Source organism: Colius striatus, chromosome 1 (assembly GCF_028858725.1).
Source record: "Colius striatus isolate bColStr4 chromosome 1, bColStr4.1.hap1, whole genome shotgun sequence".
Taxonomy (NCBI): Eukaryota; Metazoa; Chordata; class Aves; order Coliiformes; family Coliidae; genus Colius; species Colius striatus.
The window spans coordinates 183430578-183455943 of record NC_084759.1 but is presented as its reverse complement, the minus strand read 5'-3'; the positions used below and the strand labels follow the sequence as shown (position 1 = coordinate 183455943).

The 25366-nt window shown below is 41.7% G+C and overlaps 1 protein-coding gene across 3 annotated transcripts in view; it reads left to right on the top strand.

Moving 5' to 3' along the window:
- The window catches only part of AASS (aminoadipate-semialdehyde synthase), a 34082-nt gene extending 9236 nt beyond the window's left edge, over positions 1 to 24846 (top strand). For all 3 annotated transcript variants that reach the window (XM_062017887.1, XM_062017894.1, XM_062017880.1), the window contains 15 exons: positions 511 to 633; positions 784 to 895; positions 1445 to 1504; positions 1597 to 1664; positions 4558 to 4679; positions 9658 to 9787; positions 10649 to 10759; positions 12195 to 12303; positions 12742 to 12882; positions 14961 to 15128; positions 17927 to 18022; positions 20009 to 20124; positions 20324 to 20412; positions 20748 to 20924; positions 22376 to 24846. In XM_062017887.1, the coding sequence (XP_061873871.1) occupies positions 511 to 633; positions 784 to 895; positions 1445 to 1504; positions 1597 to 1664; positions 4558 to 4679; positions 9658 to 9787; positions 10649 to 10759; positions 12195 to 12303; positions 12742 to 12882; positions 14961 to 15128; positions 17927 to 18022; positions 20009 to 20124; positions 20324 to 20412; positions 20748 to 20924; positions 22376 to 22494 (1741 nt within the window). In that variant the 3' untranslated portion in view covers positions 22495 to 24846. The remainder of the gene's footprint in view (positions 1 to 510; positions 634 to 783; positions 896 to 1444; positions 1505 to 1596; positions 1665 to 4557; positions 4680 to 9657; positions 9788 to 10648; positions 10760 to 12194; positions 12304 to 12741; positions 12883 to 14960; positions 15129 to 17926; positions 18023 to 20008; positions 20125 to 20323; positions 20413 to 20747; positions 20925 to 22375) is intronic.
- The last annotated feature ends 520 nt before the right edge of the window (positions 24847 to 25366 follow it).

Here is a 25366-nt window from a genome sequence, read left to right as displayed (position 1 = left end):
GTTTCTGCAGTAGGTAGCAGAAATGCTTCTGCAACCCTGAGTAGCTTTAATGTGGGTGCAAATCCAGAGTTAGTCTCCTATCATTGTGGGTGGGAGCTACCCTTTCTCTAATAGCCCTGTGTAATAATTCTCTGGAAGACTGGACTGGAGATGGATTTGGAGAGAGTATGGCAATGTATCTTGGTGAGGAAGAAAGTTTTTGCCTCTTCTCTGCCCACTCTTGACACCTTTCTTTCTCTCACATGACAAATACATATGGAAATATGAAATATGGATCCTGTTGATGTGGAGGTAATTGTTATGACTACAGTAGTGCTAGATTTCTATTACATTTCTATTATTTTCAATGTGTTGACTTCTCAATTGGTTAAGATGAATGAAACTACAAGTCTGATGGATCTTCTCATGTCTCATTTCCTATTCACTTGTGGTCTGTTATACCTGTGTTTCTTAGTAATTTGGATAATGCTCTGTTCTTTTGGTCTTTTTTTTTTCATTTAATGGCTCTAGACTTCTGGCAATATGTGACATTTCAGCAGACACTGGAGGATCTATAGAATTTATGACGGAGTGTACAACAATTGACAACCCATTTTGTATGTATGATGCTGACCAGCATATTATTCATGACAGGTGGGAGAGTCTTTAATTTTTACTGCTTTCCTCTGTAATTTATACAGTGAAACAACATATTGAAAAATCAGATGTTTAAAACACTTGTGAAAGGCAACACCTTTCAGGTACCAAGGAGGAGTAATTTAAGAGTTATGTTCCTTCTTTCAGTGTTGAAGGCTCTGGGATTCTGATGTGTTCCATTGACAATCTGCCTGCACAGCTGCCTATAGAAGCAACAGAGTACTTTGGCGATATGCTTTTCCCATATATTGAAGAGATGGTAAGGTCTTAAGTGTCCAATCAGAAGGTAAAAGACTCAGACTTTGGATTGCTTGTTTGTTGCTTTTCTGGTCTCCTGTATACATTCAAAAGGATTCTGCTGTAGAACATAACTGGCTTTGTACTTCAAACCTAACCAAACCAAACCAAACCAAACCAAACCACCACAAAAAAGCTCTTGAAGTCTTGAGGCAATATGTGTGAATGAGACACTAGTGACCCAGATGTCTCAGGGGTTTGTCAAGAACACTTTTGCTAAGCAGGAAGCAGGCTCTTGCAAACAAACTACCAGTTTGTTTCTCCTGGACCTTGCAGTAGATATCTAAATCTGATTTTCTTGGAGCATTCAACAACCAGTAACAATCAGACTGAATTCCTGTATTTTCATAAAAGTCGAATGACATTGATCAAGTCGAAGAGAATTTCGGATCTACAAGGTATTGCTACTGTTGCATGCGTTTAAAGGTTGCTTAAAATCTTGATGTTTTACTCTGAAAAAAAAAAAAAAGGGAAATATAATGACCTGATTTGAAATCACTTCTCTCCATAGCTGTTATCAGAAGGCTCAGAACCTCTTGGAAGCCAGAATTACTCATCTGTTGTTCGAGATGTAAGTTGTACAGTTTGGCACTCTGCTTGTGTCCCTCTGCTTTAAAACAAACAGATACAAAACCTCTCAAAATATGTTTCATGTGTTTCTAGGCAGTGATTGCATCCAATGGCTCTCTGACACCTAAGTATGAATATATCCAGAAGCTGAGGGAGAGCAGGTAAATGTGTAGCTTTTTAAAGTTTGATTGGTTCAGGACTTAAAAATCCCCCAACACTCATCTGCATTCTATCTTCTCTTTTGCTTCTATTTACTCTTGTGTGTTACTGGAGAACTGCTTTATGGCACTGTGACTAAATGTCTCCTAGCTTGATCATTTCCTTCTTTCTTCATGCACCTAAATCGTTAATGTGTTGTTAGTAGCTTATATAAAAGATGAGAAAGTAATTTTTCTTTTTTACGGTATGAAGGCTGTTTTACCAGAGGCAGAACACAGGCACCTGCCAGGAATTTTCTGTTAACCTTGACCTTTTAAAATGCATATAACATATGGTCCTTTGAAAGGAAAAGGCTTTCTAATATACCTTGAACCTATTTTCCCCTGATATGGCTCAGGTGTTCTACTGTATAGCATTATTCTGTGACTGGGTGTATTCAGGAGCCTCTATGAGACTCTCAGACTTTTCAATACATTCCTGTAGCTACAGCTTTAGCTGTCACTTCATCCATACCCTGCCTTGATAGTTATCTGCCAGTGGTAACATGAAAGAAGTAGTTTGGAGTGGATTGACCTAACAAAAGCATAAATAACCTGGATATCCTTTCCCTTCCCCTTGCTCCCTATTATTAACAAACATCTATAGTTTATCTGTGAAAAATGTTGACAAGACGTGGATACCTCTGGCTTCCTGTTCATGCTCGATACCAGCTGCACTGTCCATCATGTAAAAGTTGAATTTGGTCTGACCACAAGCCCTATATGCACTGAAAGCATAGATGGCTTCTGTATACTAAGCTTGTGCCTGTCCTAGAGCAGACATGCTATGTTTGATCCAAGTGTGACCTCATTCTAGGCATTCTAATTTTTAATAAATATGATGGGAAGTTTGATTGCAGAATCCAGCTTGCTTTCATATGGGAAGTCTCTCCTTAGTTGAAACTGTTGCTCCAACCTCTTGCGTACTACTGCTTCTCCACTGCTTCTAAGTAAAGGGTGGAGGGGAATTCTTTCTCTTCCCTTGCCCATAAGGGTGTAGCTGTGGAGGATGTTCTGCTAAAATTGATAGTAGGAGGAGGAAGGTCCTTGAGTTTGTTGTATGAAAGGGTATGATGGGCTTAGGAGGCTTTCTGTGAATGGATTAAATCATGACCTAACTTATATGAAGGTCAAAATATACATTAATCTATAGCAATAATTTAAAGAGGTGATATGTTGGTACATACCATTCAGATGTAATGAATTGAAAATAATAACTTTTAAAAAGCTTGTAATTGAGCCCAAAAGTGGAAGAAGAGAGGATGGAACATCTGAAATTTTGGGGAGTAAATTCAAGCTTTACAAATACTCAGACAGAGTTAGTAGGCTGGAATGTGTTTCAGACAGATCATACAGATGTATTTAGCATTGATTTAACACTCTTCACTCAGGGTAGTCTTTCAATGCCATTGTTGGAAGCTTTGTTCTCCGAAATGCCCTCAGATTCTTCATGCCATGCTTTAGGTCATGCAATACCACTCATGTTGTGGTGCTGTTAGGTATTGCTCTGGCAGGCAGCAATGCCATCCTTCATTATTATGGCCGTTTTTCAACTGAAAAATCACAAACCAAAACTGACTTGGGGATGCCACATGGAGCTCCCAAAAGGTCTAAACCAAGCATTATTTAGTACATTTATGCTTAGTCTTCTTCTAAGGGCAATAGCTTTAACCAAACCAGTCATGAGCTTGTCAGCTAGAGGTGAAGATTCTTTCTTTGGCATAGTCCCCAGTGCAGTATGTACCTGTGTAAACTCTCAGGCAGGTAAAGGGGAAATTGAGGCACTTGCTTATACACTTATGGAGTTTCTGATAAGTCTGTTTCTTTGAAGGTGTTACTTATTTATTAAATTTTATTTTCAGGATATGGGATAAGAAAAGCCAGACCGCAATCTCCATTGATTGTCTTGAACAATAGGGCAATGAACAGCTTCCTTTTCTTCAACAAGAAAAGGTGCCTTAAGAATTTTCATTTTGAATTTGCTAAATAGTTTTTTTTCTACACAGTGATGATACTTTAGACAAACAGTTTGACAATCCTAATTTTACAACTTAATGCAAATTTAAGCCACAAGGAAAAAGAATGATAAACAACCAAAATGTGTTTTTCAACTATAATTTACACATTTATGAGAGCATATTTAAACACCTGCTGAACTGATTGGCAAAAAAGAAATGCACAATCTGATGTGAATAAATTTTATGCTGAAAGTCAACAGGAGAGCTACTTCTTAAATTTATTTAGGAGATTAGTAGAAGCTTGGTTGGAACACTGTGATGGTTTTCAAATCTGAGTTCCTGCGTGTGAGTAGGATTTCTTATTTGCACGTTAACTTTTGTTCGACTATTCTTGACTATAATGTTCCTTTGAGGGACTAATAAGAACCTAATATAACTTAAGAAAAATATGCTTTCCCCAGCGTGGTTTGTGTACTTCAGCAGTTACCCATGATGCAAAGGGAGCAGGGCAGAACCCGGAATTCCTTTCTAACAGCCTGCCGTGACATAGGCAGCTCGGCGATCCTCAGGTGACAGGGTTGCAGCAATTTGGCCATCAGGAAAAAAATAGTGTTAGTTGAGGAAAAACACTGTTGAACAGCCAGTGACAACTGGATAAGCAGTGGAGGTGTTGAGGAATTGATCACGTTTATATCAGAGGAATGAAATTAGAAGTTATGCAGCAGAAGAATGACTGCAGTACTAGGCAGTGGTTAGTTAGATAGCCAGGAAGTTGACTTTTGGTCTGAACAGAGCTCTTGGTTTGTGGACTTGCTAAAACATATTGTTCTGTCAGCTTTAGCAGCTTACAGTTTCCTCCTCCTGTGTGGTTTTTAATTTTGCCCTGTAACACCTCCTAGGGAATACGCTCAGTCACTGAAGATGGGTGATAAGAAGAGGGTTTTGTTGCTTGGATCTGGCTATGTTTCTGGTCCTGTACTAGAGTATCTCACTAGAGATTCCAGCGTTGACATCACAGTTGGTATGTAAGACTTTGCCTGGTTTTCATTGAAAAGTTGTCTCTTATTTAAACCTGCTAGCATTGTAGAACCTGTCTCGTAAGTAATAAGTGGATTTGCTTGTGAGAACAGCTAAAGAAAATCTTTGGTAGTATGCATGGCAGAAAAGAATTTTGTAGCTTTCTGAGCATTTAGAGTTTATATAATTGATTTGAAAATAACATAGCCACATTAAATGTTTGCATGTGTAAACTCTAGGGAAAGCCAAGCACTGAGCAAACATGTCAGGTGCCTCTTATCTGGGTTGCTTAAAACCCTGCAGTTTCAACAGCACACACTAAAAAAGCTCACAAGGAAAGAGACACAAAGATGTTCAGGAGGTTGAGGCATCCCTTTTTCTATGGTGTCTAGTAACAGGACAAGGGGTAATGGGATGAAGCTGGAACACAAAAAGTTCCACTTAAACATAAGAAAAAACTATTTTACTGTGAGGGTGAGGGAGCCCTGGCACAGGCTGTCCAGAGGGGTTGTGGAGTCTCCTTTCTTGGAGGTCTTCAAGACCCACCTGGACACGTTTCTATGCGACCTGATCTAGGTGAACCTGCTTCTGCAGGGGGGTTGGACTAGATGATCTCTAAAGGTCCCTTCCAACCCTACCATTCTATGATTCTTGTCTAATATTTGACAGCAAGCAGGTAGATGAAGGAAGCATAAAATGCACACCACAGTGCCACATTTGGTTCTCTACTGTTAGTCTGCAACACTTTCAGTGCAAATGACAGAAATCTTAACTGGTTTGAATTAGTAAATGATTTTGCCTAGCTCTTTTCTGTCAGCCCAAGTTGATTATTAGGGTGGGAGAATCACCCTCTGGCAATGTTTATTTCCCATTGACTTTGGAACGGCCATAAGGAAATCAGACCCTAAGTTAGAGGCACAGATGCTTTTAATTCTCCATAAGCCTCTGCCCCACCTGCTACCTTCCCTGTCTGTTCCTTTCTCCTGGCTGTATTCCCATTGCTGTCCTTGTGCTGGCAGCATGGTGAGCTGAGTTGGGAAGCCAATTCAGTCAGATGGAGTAAATACAGGTTGCTTTAACCTGGATCTCTTTTTCAGTTGTGTTTTCTTTACAATGGTAAGTGCTGTCATCAGTAGGAGCAAGATAAGAGGAAAGAACAAGTAGAGACAGAGACTGGATTTCTCCCTTTTAGTGGTGATGTTAGCACATGCAGGATTGGTGGGACTAAGCCATAGGTAAATATTGAAACTAGCCAGATTGAATCTAGGCCCTTTGTCATACTTGGCTTAGGCCAAGTATGACATTAAGCTTAATGTTTTTATCTTTGTTGTGTTAAAAATGGTGAGTGATGGGAATTGATTTTGTTTTATTAAGCTGTTCTTGGCTATAAACAGGACTTCTGTTAAAAAGTGCTGAAACAGACTTTTGAAAGATTTCTCTTTTTTTAACCAGCTTTATCTATGAATGTGTGGCTGTGTGGAAGGAGGGATGGGGTAAGCTTTTTTGGGCACTTGTTTCTTTACTAAATCCATTAGTTAGCTGTGTTGAACCTAAATGTTCATCAAGACTTTAAAACTACTTAAGGTTTTCCTGTCTCACTTAAACCAAGCACAGCCTGAAAAAGAAAACCAGATTTTCCTCTTTGGACCTTTTCCCCCTCCTGGACTTTGAGTCAGCGTCTTGCTTTTCAGTGAAGTAGTCCGTGCTTTGGCAGAAATAGCCACTGCCATGAAAAACTGATTGAATACATCACCTCTGCATTTATTTGGCCAGGTTAGAGAAGTGATCATTTTTAAGGAGAAAATATGTCCTCTGTAGTGACCCAGAATATTTTAGGCCTCAAGATAGTTGTTGCACTAGTTGAAAGTGGTTGTTTTTCAGCAGGGTGATGCTAATCCAAATCCACATTTAAAACACATAAAGCATGCAATTTTTCCATTGCAATCTTCCCTCGAGAGGCAGTGCAACACAACATTTCATTAAATTGGGAAGCAGCAGGCATGCCTTTTCAGTGTTTCCATATGGATGTAAAAGCGAGAGCAAAACCTTTTCCCATTTCAGTGCTGTTTAATTATTCTGTTTCACGTGAGGTGGTAAACCTGCAAGGAAAGGCACTTGTTGGGGTAGGCAGTTGGGTTATATTTTTTACCCTACCTTTCCAGTTGTGCAGTGCTTCCCCAGCACTTGATAAGCTGATGAATCATAGAATCACAGAATGGTAGGGTTGGAAGGGACCTTTAGAGATCATCTAGTCCAACCCCCCTGCAGAAGCAGGTTCACCTAGATCAGGTTGCATAGGAACATGTTGATGGTGGGTCTTGAAGACCTCCAAGGAAGGAGACTCCACAACCCCTCTGGGCAGCCTGTGCCAGGGCTCCCTCACCTGAACAGTGAAATAGTTTTTTCTTATGTTTAAGTGGAACTTTTTGTGTTCCAGCTTCATCCCATTACCCCTTGTCCTGTTGCTAGCTACTATAGAAAAAAGGGATGCCCCAACCTCCTGACACCCACCCTTTAGATATTTGTAAATGTTAATATCTCCCCTCAGTCTCCTCTTCTCCAGACTAAACAGCCACAGTTCCCGCAGCCTTTCCTCATATGAAATATGTTCCACTCCCCTGATCATCTTGGTGGCCCTGCGCTGGACTCTCTCCAGCACTTCCCTGTCCCTCTTGAGCTGAAGAACCCAGAACTGGACACAGGACTCCAGATGATTCCTCACCAGGGCAGAGTAGAGAGGGAAGAGAACCTCCATTGGCCTGCTGGCCACACTCTTCTTGATGCATCACAGGATGCCATTGGCCTTCTTGGCCACGAGGGCACATTGCTGGCTCATATTTAGCTTATTATCAACTAGCACTCCCAGGTTTCTCTCTGCAGAGCTGCTCTTCAGCAGTTCAACCGCCAGCCTGTCCTGGTGCATGGGATTCTTTCTTCCCAGATGCAGGACTCTGCACTTGTCCTTGTTGAACCTCATGAGGTTCCTCTCTGCCCAACTCTCAAGCCGGTTAAATCCCCGCTGAATGGCAGCACAGCCTTCTGGGGAATGAACCAGTCCTCCCAGTTTGGTGTCATCAGCAAACTTGCTGAGGATACACTCTGTCCCCTCATCCAGGTCGTTGATGAAGATGAATACCAACAGTATTTAATACATCTAGGACCATGATGGGAATTTCTCGCCTTCTGTTTTCCTCCTACACCTTGTTCTGCCAAGCAGCCCGCTTGATGACTCGCATAAGTTGGTAGACTCAAAGGGTGATATCCCTCCCAAATCGGAGCATGAAGTCTATTGTGTGACTGTCTGCCAAATAAATAAGGAAAAGAAAAATTGCCTCTTGATTTCATAGTGCTGTATGTGGGATGTCATTGAGTTCCTCCTTCTTATTCTGACTTCAGTTCTCTTTCTCTCCATTCTAAAGTTTTTAATTTTTCTCATTCTGTGACTCCCTGCTTCTAACAGTTTTTCCATTAATACTTTATCCCCTCAAAAAAAGATAAAAATCCTGGACTGCCTGAATGGACCAGTCCTGCCATTGACTGGGTGTAGTAGAGCTGTTCTATTTCACTGCTGGTCAGCTTTATTTTTCCCAGAGCTGTTGTGGTAGGATTATTATTCTAGTTCAGATGAGCCACCTTCTCCTGTATCAACTATTTACTACAGCTCTTGCTGCTTTCCTGTGATTTTTCTCTAAAACTTTTCTCAAACCTGAACATACACATCCAAGCACCCCTCTTGTGTGACTGTTATTTGCATTCTTCACCCTCAAAAACTTTCCAAAACTAATCTACTTCTGTGAGGGTGATGGAGCCCTGGCACAGGCTGCCCGGGGAGGTTGTGGAGTCTCCTTCCTTGGAGGTCTTCAGGACCCTCCTGGACATGTTCCTATGCAACCTGATCTAGGTGACCCTGCTTCTGCAGGGGGGTTGGACTAGGTTATCTCTAAAGGTCCCTTCCAACCCTACCATTCTGTGATTCAAAAAGAATCATTGTTTATCCTTCCATCAAGGGCTTGATCACTTGAAAACTCTGTATTTTCAGTATGTTTCAGCACTTAGCAAAGAGTGGCAGATGTTCATCTGAGCTAAACTGACTGAACCTCCAGTATGTATGGTTTTTAAAACTTAAATAGACCTTGCCACAGTTTGGATGATGGGTCAGAGTTAGACATTGGAGTATGCTTTTAGGGGTGGTTCTCAACCCTGCCTAGCCTATAATAAAAGTGTTGGGGTTTTATAACTAGTCAATGACACTTTTGTGACACATTTCTACTTAAAAGGTGCTTCTATTCAGTAGATTTCCCACCCTCCCCAAAGAAAAAAGAACCTAGATGTGAATGTGTGCATCTTTCTGTTTTGTTTATCTACTCCCACTGCATGGGTACTCAGTTACCTGGCAAAGGTAGACAGTGCTGCTGCAGAAAACCATGCCAGGAGGACATATGCATGTGATGCAAGTGAGCTAGTGGTTTCTGGGGTGTTCTTCTACATAAAGATAGTTTTAACAATCCTTTTTCTCATCTTCTAGACCTACTTCTTCATAGAGTGGAAAATAAGGGAGATAACTTCCAGTTTTGCATAAACAATTTCTCTTGACCTAGTCTGCTGATAGAAACAATGCAGTGAAAGCTTCTGTGCATTTTAAGTACATCCACAAAGTTGCTAATGGTTTGTAAGTCTGTTCTCATTACACAGTTTAGCGGTAAGAGGCTCTTTACTTCTAACAGTAAGTATTCTTTGTAGATTCTTGTTCTTGAGTTACCTGCTATGGCTTGACACTGGCAAGTGATAATATAATTGACTGCTTTAAGGGAAGCAAGGTGTTTTGTGATTGATTTCTCTTCAACTGTTAGTGAAGGTAAACAGCTATGCAACTTTTTCCCTTCAGGAAGAAGGTGGTGTGCGTAAAGCACAATTATACGTGGGAGAGCCTGGACTTACTTTCATCTTTAGGTAATAATTGATGTGTTTTGCTTTTAAAACAGCTTCTATCATGAAGGAACAACTTGAACAACTGTCAAGAAAATACAACAACATTACTTCAGTTCATGTGGATGTCGTTAAGCATGAGGAGCAGCTGTCCTCTTTGGTGAAGAAACACAACCTTGTGATCAGGTCAGAATTCAGTATAAAACATGATGAGCTCAGCCCTCAGTCACAGTGCTGCTTTCTCCTAGTTCACTAACCTAAATCAACATGATAACTTTTTTTTTTTTTTTAATGCCCAAGAACTGGGGTCACATTTGTATAGGTAACTAGTCCTAACTAGCATCAGACTTTCAAAGGGGCTTTGACTACAGCATCTCTTTAGAAGTCTTCCCCAATTGTATGCACAGCTTTAATGTGAGGGGCCAGTTGTGTTGTCCACTGGTGGATGTGTTCCTAGGATCAAATTTGCATGTTTGCAAGAGGAAGCAAAATTCTGGCATCTTGTCTAGTTCCCCTGAGTATCTTAAGAAAGATCTCTTTCCAGGTATTGAAACAAGAGAGGAAAAGACTTTAGTCCTTGCCATTTTGTTCATTTTGCCATGGATGTCATGAGTATTGTTTACCTTCCGTATAGTGCACATTTTTCACAAAGCACTTCAGCAAGCTCATTGTAATGCAAGCTTTCTCAAGGGTGGGTTTACAGTTTTTGCATCTTGTAAACCTCCAGCATGCCTGTTTAGAAAGTGGCCTTGAAAAGAGGTGAGGGGTTTGTTCTTTACACAGAGGAGTATGACAAAAGATACTGTCTAAAGAATGATCCTTCTATTGTCCTCTGCCCTGTTCCATGTGCATACAAGAATGCTCTTCTGATAGGGCAGCATTTCACTTCTGTGGGTATGAAACTCCTCAGGGCCAGGCAGGTATGACTTGACTACATGACCACAAGAGCTCAAGTAAATGTAATACAAATAAACCTTTGTGTCTTTCCAGTGACAGCATAAGTAACTGGTTGCATTTTGATGTTGCATAATTCTCTCTCATTTGTAGTTTGCTGCCTTATTCAGTACATCCTTTGGTTGCTAAGCAATGTATTGACAACAAAGTGAACTTGGTAACAGCCAGCTACTTAACACCAGCTATGAAAGAACTCCAGGAGAGGTAAGTATGAGAGTAGCATCTTGCTGGAGGTGCTTCCTTCTTCAGTGCATGATCTGAATATTTTGCAGTCTGTTACACCTGCAATGCTGATTGTGAGTTAATGTTTTCTGTGTTCTTTCCCCTTCCCTTTCTATGACAGAGGACTAAGTACCTTTTCCCAAAGCTGTGTGTGGAGGCTATGGCAGAGCAGATAAATAAGCACATAACCCAGTCTGGTCAGACTAGTGGTCTAAACAGTGGAATGTACTTCTCTGTAGGCCTTATCTTATTCCATGTTAGTGAGCCTTCCCCTCTCCCCTCAGACCTGTTTGGATGTTTGAGCTGTGCTGATATTCAACCTGAGCAGCTGGGATGTCCTGTCTTACCAGTGACAGCAAGCTTGTTTGGCATTCTTTGCATTCCCCTTGTAAAAACTCATTCTTGGCTTACACAGCGATATACTCCTTCATGCCATCTCCTTTTGGACAGGCCCACTATATTGGTCTCAAATTGGTGATAATTCTAACTTTTCTAATGTTTCTGTTGTCCTACTTACTATATGATTTTATGTTGTTTTGGGCATGGAGCTTCATCTAAGTGCCACAGTACTGGAAACTCTGAAGTGAGGGGGTGACCTCATTAATGTTCACAAATATGTAAAGGATGGGTGTCAGTAGGGTGGAGCCAGGCTCTTCTCAATGATGGCCAGTGATAGGATAAGGGGCAAGGGGTATAAACTGGAACACAGGAGGTTCCAAAGAAACACAAGGAAGAATTTCTTCACCGTGAGGGTGATGGAGCACTGGAACAGGCTGCCCACATGGGTTATGGAGTCTCCTTCTCTGGGGACATTCAAAACCCAGCTAGATGAGTTCCTGGGTGACCTGCCATAGGTGGTCCTGCTCCGGCAGGGGAAGTTGGACTAGATGATCTTTCAAGGTCCTTTCTAACCCTTAAGATTCTGTGATTCTGTGATTCATGTGAGATCAGAATTGTACAGCTGTGTCTCTACAAAAGACAAATCACCTCAGTTTGTGGTGATAATGGGAATGTAGGCAACTGTTAAGAAAACCTAAATGCTTGTAATTTAGGAAAGAAGGCTTTTCCATCTCTCTTCTCTGGAGGAGCTGTTTAGACCAATTATTACTAGGTCTGTGCTGTCCTTTGCCTTCCTGCCTTCCTACATGATAGCACTGTCCAGGAGAATGTGGGATATGGAGTAGCTGGTAGGAGTTTTTTTCCCCCAGCCACTAAATGTTGCAGCCAAGAAAGAGAAACCAAGGCTAGAATAACTCTTAGGTGGTTGACACTGTTCAGTCTTTAACATCTGCTTCTCTGTTTTCCAAGATGCAAACAGAGCCTGTTATTTACCAGCTTGGGGAAGTTGGCTGGGCCTTTCTTAGACAGGTTTCTTGACTAAAATGCCAGTAATAGTGGATATTTCTGTTTCTTCTAGTGTAGAAGCTGCTGGTATTACAGTTGTCAGCGAAATGGGTTTGGATCCTGGCCTCGACCATATGTTGGCAATGGAATGTATTGACAAGGCAAAAGAAGTTGGTGCTATGGTAAGGTTGGCAGGTGGTGCATGTTGTTATTAGTACCAAGTTGTTATTAGTAAAACCATTCCTTTAGCATCAGTCATTTTCTGGGTGTGTCACTGATATATAATATGCTCTGTACACCTTACTTTTTCTGATGCTTGGAATTTGGTGCTAACTAATCCAACTTGTGAGACCATCAGCTAAAAGGTGGCTTTGTCTCAGTGTATGTTTTGGTTTCCTCTCCTATATGGACAGTGCCTGCAGCATGACAGTGTGACACTGTTGCTCAGAGAAATTCTTTTGGTTTCTCCTGGCCATCATAGGTCTGATTTGGCATGTTTGGGACATAACATCAAGAGGAAGTTTAAGTTAATGGGGATTCTGCAGGGTGGTAACTTTGTTTTGTTTGCATCCTGGTCTCTCTTCTCTTCATTGTTTCTTTTCTGTGGATAAATCTGACAGGTTGTATCCTACACTTCCTTCTGCGGTGGCCTGCCAGCTCCAGAACACTCTGGTAATCCTCTGAGGTACAAATTCAGCTGGAGCCCACAAGGAGTGTTGCTGAATACAATTCAGTCTGCTACCTATTTAAAAAATGGAGAGGTGAAGTAATCCTAATATTTCCATTTGAAGCCAGACAAAGCAGGTAGTATTGGGCTAAGGAGGGGATTGGGATTTTTAAGGTGCTGTGTTCACTTTCAAGCCAGTGACAGTTGCCTAAGCAAGTTGCATGCAACATTTGCAGAGTGATGCTGACAGCTTAATTCTTACTATATGGAAACTGATTGCAAAAAAGGAGAGTGTTCTAATGTCTAAAGCAGTAGATTGAGGTAGGTTGGTGTTCTGGGTTCAGCTTCCATCCCCGTTGTGTGTTTTTGCCACTTAATTACCCTGTCTTTGGCTCAGTGAATCAAAGGTCAGAGTGCATCCTATTTGCTTTGCTGTCTGGTCGTGTTTGGAAACCAAACAGCTTCTTTCTGCACTTGCACAGTTGTCCTGGTTTTGGCTGGGGTAGAGTTGTAATTTTCTTGGATTTTGTTTCTTTCAATGACTCTTACTATATTCTATTCTTCTTACTGTTACTATATTTTAGTTTAATTTATTTATTATACTTGTTCTTATCTTAACCCACGAGTTTTGGTCTCTTTTCCCCTCCCCATCCTACAGGAGGTGGAGGTATGGAGGGCAGTGACTGAGTGGCCTTGTTGCCAACTGGGCTTAAACCCTGACAACAGTGTAGAACAAAACTCTTCTTTTCTTTTCTTTTTTTTGGAAAATCTGTAATACCAATAACACAGTGATTGGGTTTTGTGAAGTGTGCAGTGCTTCCTGATGTGCTTTATGTAAGCTCTGTTTTGCTGTTTGTGCAGGAGTCGTTAGACAACTTAGCAAATGTCACTGCATCTGTTTTATGGAGAGGTTGTAGCTGATTTGTGCAAAGCTGTTGCAAGCCATTATTCTGTTTCTGCTTTACAGTCCTGGGTAATCACTAGCACTTGCTCAGAGTAGTTACCGAGTAGAGGCTCTTCAAATGTCAAGATGACTGCTTTGTATGACTGCTATAAAGTTTAGCTAATTATCTAACTGTTTTGATCTGCATAACTGAGAAATCTTCTGAGATGTTTTCTCATGACTTATTCTGTTCTTATTGTGGTAAGAAAGGAGAAATTCAGGGACTCTATCATTGTTTAAAAAGCAACAACAGAGTTTCAGATGAAAAGGTCTCTTGCAGAATGTGAAAATATTTCTTATTTATATATGACCTGGTTCATCCGTTATTAGGAAAAATTAGCCCCTGCACAGGAATAGTAAATATTCCTAATAGTAAATTCTGCAGTTTTTTCTTCCTTGACAATAAATCCTTTCCTGTCTTTGACTGTTGTGCATAATTCTGCCACACTGGTGTCTTGTCTGACACGCATGGTAAGATTTTTCAATGCTGCTGCAGACTTCATTGTTTTAGTCCTCCTTCTAGAAGGAAACCTTACCCCGTTGTTCAGAAGACACAGAATGAGTTTGTATTGATGCTACATAGCAGATCTGTGCATCAGCTGCTTGAAGGAAGCAGAGCTCAAGGCTTTGGGTGGGAGTGATAACAGAACCAGCCCACCTTATTTTGTTTTCCTTCAGTGGTGTATTCTCTCTGTGCTTTGTAATTGCAAGTAAAGATACACATAAGCAGCAGTTTTATATCAGTGTGATATCTTCTGATTTATTTTAATCTTTAAATGGAAAAGAAACAAAACCCCCTCCTTCTCTTTACATTTGCTTTCTCCAGCCCCATAAAAGAGAGAAAAAAAGAAATCCCCAAACCTAACAGCAGGGAGCCTATGGGCAGAGTTTCCCTTCACACTGGTGTAGCTTGGGGAGGTGCTTCAAAATTACAGTCATTTAAGTGAAATGGGAACCTGCAACTTTAGTATAAGTGCAGTGGGAATGAACAGTGGGTGTGGGAAGGATGTGACTTGTTTTAGCTCTTTGATTAGTAAGGTCTGCCATAGTGCATGATTCTGTATCACAGGATATGCTTAAAGGGCTTGTGCAGCCGCCCTATTTAGATCGGACCTTTGTTTGCACCAGAAACACTAGATGTGCTGTTCCTATTTTGAGCATACTTCATCTTTTCTGCTGTAAAACAACACTTCACAAAAATAATATTGCTGTTCTTTCACCGCATTTAGATTATCAACATTCCAGCTGGAGGAGCATTACTTGATTCTGTTACTCCCATGGATTTTTTCCCAGGATTAAATCTGGAAGGTTTTCCTAACAGAGACAGTACAAAATATGCTGAGCCGTATGGTATTCAGTCAGCTCACACTTTGTTGAGAGGCACCTTGAGATACAGAGTAAGTTGTTTTGTTGTTTTATTAATTATTCTTTTCCTTGAGAGATTAATGTTGTCATTTTAAGAAAACTAGTCTTTTATAGCTCTGCACTTGCTATTTATGAGCTCCCCACTGTCCCAGCTCAGAGAAGATTTAAAGCCTCTTTCTCATTTTTCTAATGTAGTTTTACTTGGTTTATTTAACAGGTGCTTGTTGCAAACCAGAAAAGTAGTTTAACTTGGCTTTAGGCAGCTCATGGATTAGCTTGCTTAGTTTGTATGTTTCTTTTTTCCTCTGTATTTGATGTCAGATTGATAGAAGATTAAAAAACCCCCAAAATCTGACAGATTTGTGTGCTGTGTGTCACTGTCAGGTATTTTTAAGAGTTGATCTATTATCTTGGTGAGAATTTGAACTTACACTTTGCCTATATTCCTGTGAAAAACATAATGTAAAAATCTTACAGAAAATTAGTTGTCCATCAACTGAGAAGGTTTTTCACTAAGTAGCTGGAAAGTTTGAATTTGAGCAGCCTTAACATTTTTGTCAGTTGAGTAAAATGTTTACAGAAATGTGCTTTCCTTCTAACTGATAGACTCTTTTCCTTTTGTTAGATACACAAAGCACAATCATAACATGTTTTTCTTTCCTATTTCTTTTTTTATTATTGTAGTGGGTCTGGGACGATAGTGATTTTCCACAGCAGCTCCTGCAGTGCTGTGCTTACTGTTGATATCAATATTATGACTACTGCTCGCACAGCATCAGGGCTGTCCCTCCAGCATTCTTTCCCCCACCTTCACCAATAGCTGTGGGTGGGCACAATCTCGGGAGGGACCACGGCCAGAACAGCTGTCCCAGGCTGACCAAGGAGATATTCCATACCATATAATGTCAGCTCGGTAATACAAACTGGGGGAGAGGAGCAGGAAGGGGAGGCGAGATTCATTTCTGGCCTTCCAAAAGCAACCGCGACGCGTACTGCAGCCCTGCTTCTCGGGAGGTGACCAGATATCGCTGCTGATGGGAAGTAGAGAGTAACAGCTTTATCTGCTTTTGCTTTGCTTCCTGTGCACGTGACTTTGCTGTTTCTTTATTAAACTGCTTTTATCTCAGCCAATGAGACTCCCATCTTATTTTCTCCCCTTCCCTGGCTTGCTGAGGAGGTGGGGGGTAGAGCGGTGTGGTGGGCACCTGGCATCCAGCCAGGCTCAAACTACCACAATTATTTTGTGGGTCGATATACTTTAAGAAGGAAAAACCATAAAACCATATTGAAGGTCTGAGAAAGATTTGAATGCTGTGATATGTCAGTTTAAGGTTTATGTCAAGATATAAGTCACTGTTTTGTATGTGGCTTGAGGAATGTGTATGTCCTTTCCCTCTTAATTCCTCTATTGCAATCCAACCAGGCTTTAATTTTATTTCTGGGAGGGTGGAAGGCTTGCTGACCTGCTTCTGCAGGGTGGTTGGACTAGATCTCTAAAGGCCCCTTCCAGCCCTTAACATTCTATGATTCTGTGAAAATCAGATAGAAGGCTGGTGTGAGGGAATAAGGGTTAAAAAGTGCAGTAGTTCCCTCTTTGTCAGTTTAGATACAATATCTTGTTCAGAAGCTAAAAATATGTGGAAGACATCTATCTCATCATGAAGTCTTAATGTAACAGTTTCTACTCTTCCACTTGGTGTCTGGTAAAATTTTCTTCTTTTGTATAAGTGTTAGCACAAGGAAAAGCAAATGTGTCAGGGTGACTTGAAGACTTGTTACCAATGTGCCAAAAGAGTGATGTTTCTGTGGCTAGTGCTGTTTTCTAAACCCCTAAAGCAGGTCCATTGCTTTGGGTTGGGGGAATGTTGATAGAGTTGTGTGTCAGTTGTGTGCCATACCTCTACCTGCATGGTACCTACATGCCAGAACATAGTGCTGAGCAGGGCAGAAGTTCCTCTTGGCCCTTTGCATGTGCTGCTGTGTTGCAGAGCAGAAAGCAGTCCCTTCAGGGCAGAGGCTAACATCTTCGAGTGCCTTTTCTAGTGCAGAGAGCTAATGGAGTCAGTTTAAAAAGAGCTGTCGTAGAAGGATCTGAGCTGATAACCTATTGCTGGTGGAGGTGGCTCCTAATTACAATTAACCCTCTTTCTGGGTACTTCATTTCCAGCATTCTACTTTCTTACAGTGTTTCCAGTCACTTACATGTAAGTGTTTTCAGGTATCCAGCAACTGCATGGGAGTGTTAATGGGAAACAAACAGAAATAAATGAAAAGTTGAGACTTCTTTTATTGTGCAGCTATTGCAGTTCCTTTTAAATATCTTTCCACTGCTGTCGTGGTTGTGTCTCTGATACTCCTGAAGGAAAGATGCAAACACACAGGATTCTTGTCTTTAAAATCAGTTTATGTGATGTTGGTGCCATCAGACTGGTGTAAAACTGGGGTGAGCGGAGGTGAGCATTGGGCTCCCCAAATTGGGTAGTTTGTGGACCAGCGGGCTGAGGTAACCCCGCCTACAGTGACCTGCTGGAGTTTGACTAGTGCTGCCCAGCTTAGCCCTTTGAAGTCATGAACCAGTGCTGCTTGCCCTGGAAGTGTTCACGTCTGAAGAATTCATTACAGAGGGCATTGAAACAGTAGGGGGAGAGATGGAGAGGGGCTGGGAAAGATACGTCTAAGTGGCAGCAGCCCCCTGGTATAGTGGTGTTGTGGCTGCCTTCCCATGGGAATAGTGCCTAACACTGCCATGATTGTGTCCACTGTCAACCAAGGGGAAATACCTCCCTTTCAAGTGATTATTATTTTTAACCATGTCATTCTTTTATTTCAGGGATACTCCAAAACTATGGGAGGCTTTGTAAAACTAGGATTAATTAACTCAGATCCTTACCCTTTGCTAAGCTCAACCACACCACCTCTAACCTGGGTGAGTTACTTCGATTACTCTGTCTACTTTCCTCTTTTTTTGTTAATGTTTTTCTTATTGCTAGGCTGGAGCATGCTTAGCAATGGGAATCTTGTATTGTATCCTGGTCTTACCTGCTTTTTGTTCCTGGAAATGAGGAAGATTTTCTTCAGCAAGAATGTAATGCAGTGCTGGAACAGGTTCCTCAGAGAGACTCTGGTGTCTCTGACACTGGAGGTTTTTAAGACTCGTCTAGACAAAGCCCCAGCTGACTTGAGTGCCGGTGGTACTCCTGATTCAAGTAGGGCATTGGACTGGATGATCCTCAGAGACCTCCTACAATGTTCTTATGAATTGTCTTAAATTTTCTGCTAAATTAAATTAAATGGCATTCCAGCCCTCATTGCCATGAATGTACAGTGTCTGTATTGGCACTGGCCTGTGATCTTTGGTGTAGAACTGTTTTTCAGGTATCGAATAAGAGGTCATGCTTAAATGAGTATATGAAAATATTCCTTTTTGGTTAAAACTCTGTAGAAGCTTTATTTTTTTTTTGGTCATCTGTTATTCTGGTTTTTTTTCTTCGTTTCTGATACCTCCCTTCACCTTAATCTCAGACAAGGTATGACTGCCATGTTGGTCTGCTGTTACATCTGACAATTGACATTTTGATTGTCTCTGTGGGCAGAGCAGGGAATTTCATAGTTCGGTATGGTGTAAAGAGCCGAGCTGACAAAAAGGTCTGTTTGTCTGTCATGTGAGAAATGTTTCTTCCATTTTGCAAACCCCTGAGAGAGTAGCTTTGTTTAGCACTCAGATAACAGAATTCAGCTCTGTCCTCTGTTTCCTTCCCTGTGCTTTTATCAGCACTAATCTAGAAAAAGCCACCAGGCCTAATGCCGTGTGATGGCCTGAGGAGAGCGCAGGGTTTTTCTGATGATGCTGTTGTTTCAAGTTGAGAATGTCTTGAGTGTTCTTAAAACCAAGAAGGCACAGGGTGAAGAGGCCCAGTCTTGCTTGTGTCTGACTGACATACAGCACAGCTCATCTCACAAACTCAGGGTTTTTTTTTGGCTGCTGTCTGGGAATTACTTTTTTTTGAGATCATTTTTGCCCACTTTCAATTTCGACGTCTTCAACTTTTCTTTGCAAAGGTGGCTGGAATTTGCAGTCCTTCCAGTCGCAGTGAGTAAGTACACAGTGTCATGTCATCTGGGAAAATAACTATCAGCTCATTAGTTTCATTGCAAACCTTGTCTCAGCAATGACCTACCCTAGGTGGTCCTGCTCTGGCAGGGAAGTTGGACTAGATGATCTTACAAGATCCCTTCCAACCCTTAAGATTCTGTCATCTTGGCACTTCAGCTGCTCTGCCTGGAAAGTGGAGGAGACAGGTCACCTGAACTCTAAACAGATACTGCAGTTCTTGCTCACTTCATTATCTCCTTCATATCTCTGTTACTATCCTTCTGGCTGTGAATGAAGCAAGCAATATTAGCATCTAGATAGCACAAAATGGCCTTCAGATAATACACAAAAATCTTCAGAAAGCTTTTTGTTAATATCCCCAGGGTTACCGAGGCCCTGTACATCTCATCAGTCTTTTCCCTCCCTTTCGAAAGGGACTTTACCCATTTCTAGACTGTCTGAAAGATATCCTCAAGTTGCCAACCTTGCTTGTCTCCAGGTGCCTTCCTTTCACCTTGCCACCCTCACAAGGTTCCTTGTTCATCTGTGTTTTTTCCTTCGTTGCCAAAGGACAGGGTAACTAAGTTTGGGAAGCACCTGAGTGGTAGAGTAGAAAGTGTTTTTGGAAAAGATGACCCCTATTCTCATCTATTGCAACTTAAAAATTTCAAACTATCTTTCTTTCCCTATATGCATAACCTGTATTTTCAGAAGTACTGGATATTAACTGAGCTTAGTGGAACTAATAGTCAAGAACTTGACTGAATAGGAGTGGGGACAGATGTCAGGCCTTCAGGATGTTTTTTTCTTTTAATACAGAAAGAGCTGATGTGCAAGCTGGTTGGAATTAATCTGCCTGCTGAGTACCATGTTCTTAAAGAAGCTGTGTTTAGCAAGCTGGAAAAGGACAAAAGTCAGCTGGAGGCAGTGGAATGGTAAATGTTCCAGTGATTTTTATTTTTTAAGGGTGTTTCTGTTGGTTTGGGGTTTTCTTTTGAGGAGAAAGAGAAAAAAAGCTTGCAGTTATACCCATTTTGGTCCCTGTTGAAACTGTGAAATTGAACAAGCTGGAATTTACAAAACTGAGACGAAGCTCTTGATAGGCAATGATTTAAGCCTGATTTCTTCTTCCAGGCTAGGTTTACTGGGAGATGAACCAGTTCCAGCAGCAGATTCCATTGTGGGGGCTCTTGCAAAGCACATGGAGACGAAGTTGCTCTTTGGTATGTGAGAAATTCTTCTTTGTCTCGGCTTGGAGTGGAACAAGTCAATATCTCTTAGCAGCTTTTAATTGGAGTTGTTTATTCACCTTCACTAAAATACTTTCATATTAGTTTTTTTGATGTCTTGTGATGTTCTTTAATCCCCTGACTTAATTTTTTTCTTTCTTTGCTGTGTTTTTAGTTTCATCTTAATATGCTGTCCTCCCTAATAGTCCCTGTCTCCAGTCACTCTCCTGGTACACGTGCTGCGTGTGCATAGAGTCTTGCTCCTCAGGAACCTCGCTGTCATATGACTGAAGTACACATAATTAATAGTTTGTGCACTTTTCTCTTAGGCCCTGGAGAGAGAGATATGATTGTTATGAGAAATGAAATAGGTCTCAAGCATCCTTCTGGTCATTTGGAAGACAAATATATTGATCTTGTTGTCTATGGTGATAACAACGGATACTCAGCGATGGCTAAGACAGTAGGCTACCCCACAGCTATTGCTGCCAAGATGGTTCTAGATGGTAAGTGGCTGTTCAGACTTCAGTAACAATGTCACCTTGTGTATCTTCCTACCTGTAGAAAGCAGATGTATAGTGCAGCTGAAGTGTCTATATGTGTACTTTTAACAAAATTGTCAAACTTTTCCTGTCTTCTTTAGAGGATTTTTAAATCCATGTGCTTGGATATTTCAGTGACAATCCATAATTTACTGTGCAGAGGTTTTTAGTCTTTTAATGTTAAAAGTTTCACTGGTGTAGAGGAGAGATTTGCCATTGATTATGCCACAGTGAAGCAGGCTAACATACCTATGCTGAACAAACAAGCAACCTCCACTACTGCTTTCTAGATTGATGAAATATGAGGCTTGGGGCATATTACTTGATGGTGTTGCGTATATAGAAACAGGCAGACTCTGCTCTTGATCTTTAGAACTGCATTCTTCTCCTGTCTAATTGCTGTGAGCAAGAATTGTGGGTGTCTTTTTTTCTGTTGTTGTTGTTGTCTTCACCTAAGCACAGTGTCACAGCTCTATGAATGAAATTCAATCTGTGTATGCTACTATGTGTGTCAAACTTTTTCCTTTGTTCTTTGACACAGTACTGATGCTGTGTGAGAACACGATGCCAGGGCTGAGAAGTCTCCATATGTATATACATGTAAAGAATTTAGAAAAGGAAAGCTCATCTGATTGCAATATATGAGTTTGCATTTGTGGTGGGTTGACCTTGGCGGGCTGCTGGATGCACACCCAGCCGTGCTCTCACCGCTCTGCAGGACAGGGCAAAAAACCAAGGTGAACAAGCTCATGGGTTAAGATAAAAACAGAGAGATCACTCCCTGGTTACCATCATGGGTAAAACAGACTCAACTTGGGGAGAGACTGATTTATTGCCAATGAAAAAAGATTAGGATAGTGTGGAAAAAAAAAAACCACCAAAAGACAAATTGAAGCAACGGCTCTTCCCCTCTGCCCCACACCTCCCCACACAGCCTGGCTTTTTCCCAGGCTCAAATTCTCTGCTCTCTTCCTGACTCCTGAGCCTCTTTCCCCTGCTGTGAGCAGCACAGGCAGTGGGGAATGGGAGATGGGGCCTGTGGTCAGTCCATCCTGGCTCCTTTCTGCCACTCCTTCCTTCTCAGGCACTGGCTGTATCACACTGCAGGCTGAGGGAGTCTCTGCTCCAGCACCTGGAGAGCCTCCTCCCCACCTCCTTGTCTCACCGCGGTGTCTGCAGGGCTGTTTCTCACATATTCTTCCTTACTCCTCACTGCTGTGTAGCCTTTTGCCCTTTCTCAAATACGCTTTCCCAGAGGCTCTGCCATTGTGTCCAAGAGCCTGAGCCCTGTGGTGGGTGGGCTGGAGCCAGCTGCGACTGGCTGTGCCCGGCCTTCCCTCACAGAGCCTGGCCTGCAGCCAAACCCTTCCCAAGTTAAAAGCACTAAACACTTGTGTTTCCTGTCTCTGTTTTAGGTGAAATAGATGCCAAAGGCATGGTTATACCATTGATGAAGAATGTTTATGGACCAATCCTTGAACGCGTTCGGGCAGAAGGCATTGTGTACAGTACACGCAGTGTTATCAAACATTAGCAGGAAGCAGCCGACTGAATCGGGTTTGGGCTTTCCTTGGTTTTATTTCTCCCACCCCCACCTCTCCTTTAAGAATCCCAGTCTGGACCAGCTAAAGGTATCACCTGCCATTTCATACCTGAATGATGCCTTCCTTAAAACCAGTCACCTGACTTTGATGTAATAACTGTAGATACTCAGATCTGTGAGTCGTGGCATTTTCCTCTTACAACTGTTTCATGTACATGTTTCAGTATCAATCTGACCTTTCTTTGTGTCTTTCCTGAAATATCTCAGGAGCATTACTTTTTTTTAATCAACAGAGTTTATCTTCTAAGGGTATAGGGTTATTATTGAGACAAATTTAAGCTGAAAGAAAATCTATTAGTGGATTCTTCCATGGTGAAAAATCTGGTTAGTGAATTTCATTGATGCAACTTGATAGTTCATGTGGTAAAAATAATTTATCAGTATAATGGAGATGAAAGTAATACTTCAATTTAAAGTCTTGTTTGTTGTCCCTTGCCTTTTAGCACTGTGAATGTTTTCACAATAACAATATGCAAGAAATAGTTCAGAAATTCTGCACTACTAGCAAATAAGATCCTGTTAAATCTTGAAAGTGTCCAGTTATTAAGATCTAGATTTCAAATATTTAACATTTATGAATGTAAGCTTAAACTAACTGGAAGAGGGAGGAAGTTTACCACAAGCCTTGCCCCTATACCCTTTCCCACTGTGACACGTTGAAGCAACTGCTGTGATGTGTTGCCTTGTGCTGCCCAGGGAGCAGGGGAGCGTTGAGCTTTGCAGCCAGGAAGGGCATTTGGAAACACAACACAGCTAATGTGCCTGGCGACCACTCCGAATGACGTGGTTACTCTTTCTGTTTACACTGTGTGCCTCTTCCACGTTAAGTACTGTCACAAAGAGAGTGGACTGCAGTATAAGCAGCTTTGAGATGCAGCAGGCCTAGAGTTTAAATCACTACTTTTGGAGTCAGCACCTGTCCCCTTGCTGCATGCTCCTGGAGTGCTGCTGTGGGAACCTGCCTGCAGGATCTGACGTGGTGCTGCTCAAGGCTGCCAGGAGCTCGCCAGCCTCTCAGCTCCCGCTATGTGCTGTAGTGCACAGACCTACCAGCCTGGCTTCAGCCACTGTTGAGCCACATCAGCCCAGAGCTGAACTTTAGCTTGAGTGCAGCTTCTCTCTGACAAAACAGCAGTTGCTTCTTTCCAGTTTGGGGTTGCGCTGTGGCTTTTGCTCAGGGATCTCTACACGGCCTTGCAGAGGAAGTATGACTTAGACTTCACTGGTGGACAGATACCATTTGCACTGGTACCTGTGCAACTGTCTGGAGCTCCCCTTTGCTAAAGCTGAACACTGATGCTGGAAGCTGTCTGCTTTCCACTCAGCTCACAAGCACACTTTGCTGATAAACGCACAGCCCTTTACCTCCTGGGAAGCATAGTCCCAAGGGGATGGAGTTCTAGGTGTTGCTCTGGTGGGTAGAAAAGCAGCCGTAACAATAGCTGAAGGTTTAATCTCCAAATCTTACTGCTCAGAATTTGGATTTTCTTGGTGCATATGTAATAAAATAGCAGCTGCAAGAGAGGAGGGTGAAAGGAGCCAAAGAGAAGGCAGAGTATTATTGTCAAAGGGGAGGGTTTTTAAAATTTTTAATACAGAATCACTGAATACTTTTGTACAGTCAAATGTGGGTTCTGTTACAGTGCCATGTATGTTCTGAGTGTCAGATGAAACCCTAGTGTCACTCAGTTGCTTTGCCTCCCACTGGCCTTGCAGGCTGCTGGTCTGTTGTGTGGCTGGTATGTGCAGCTGGGGTGAGGATGGGGGTGGCAATGTATGTTCGGCTCTCTACTGCTTCTGCCTTCCCCCAATAGATTAAAGACCTACAACTAAAACAAGATTTGTATCTGCTGGTCCCTTCCAGTCCAGTGCTTGGTGGGACCAGGATTTCACTCAAGAATTCTCTGCTCTCTCCTTTAACAACAGAGTTGTGATTCTTAATATACGCACGCACTTTGCTTGCTTTTCTGCCTAGGAAATGCAGGATGTAAAGAAAACCAGAATTTCTTAAGAGTATGTAGTCCCTTTGAAGCACAGAAAGAATGAGCACTACAGAGTGTTTTCTTCAAGAAACACTGCTACTATTTTTGAAACATTTTGTATCAGAATATATTTCTCTTTCCCAGAGCAATGCTGCTTTTTGTTTTCCAAGTCTAGACTCAAATGAATTTTATTGCTCAGCTTTTGTATGAAGATTGGAATTCTCAGTTCCCTTTGCATATTATTGGAAAGGCAATTGTATCTTATCCACAAGATTGCTTCAAAAATAAACCTGAAAAGTTGTGTTTGCTGTCATGTCATCTTTACAGTCTACTGATATATACATGAATGGGATTGTTTTTTTTTACATAGATGGTTATACTGAAAGGGTGTCTCATGTGGGCTTCTCTAGGTACATGAAACACCTTTCTGTACTTCTTGCCAACCTCACAAGAGACAGCTCGTCAAGGACTGTTTAAGCATCCACACCTAACACATTTATATACGTATCTATCTGTACCTAAACATTGTCTTCAACTGTAATCTTAAGAGATGCAATTTTGTTTTAGCACTCTTTGTGCTTGGGCACAAGAACAGCTACTTAAGTGCAAAGCTACAGCACAGGGGCTGTATAAATGTCTCCTAGTACCCCAGGAAGAAAGGCCACCTCATTGTCTCTCTGCCTGTCTCAACTCAAGGGCCTCTCTCAGCTGGGTATATGGTTTGGTTTTTGCCGTTACTGCCTGTACTGGAAGGCTCTTAAGCTGCTTCTTCACATCAGGCTCCAAGGGGACAGGGTGTCTGGCACCATGTGTCTCTCATT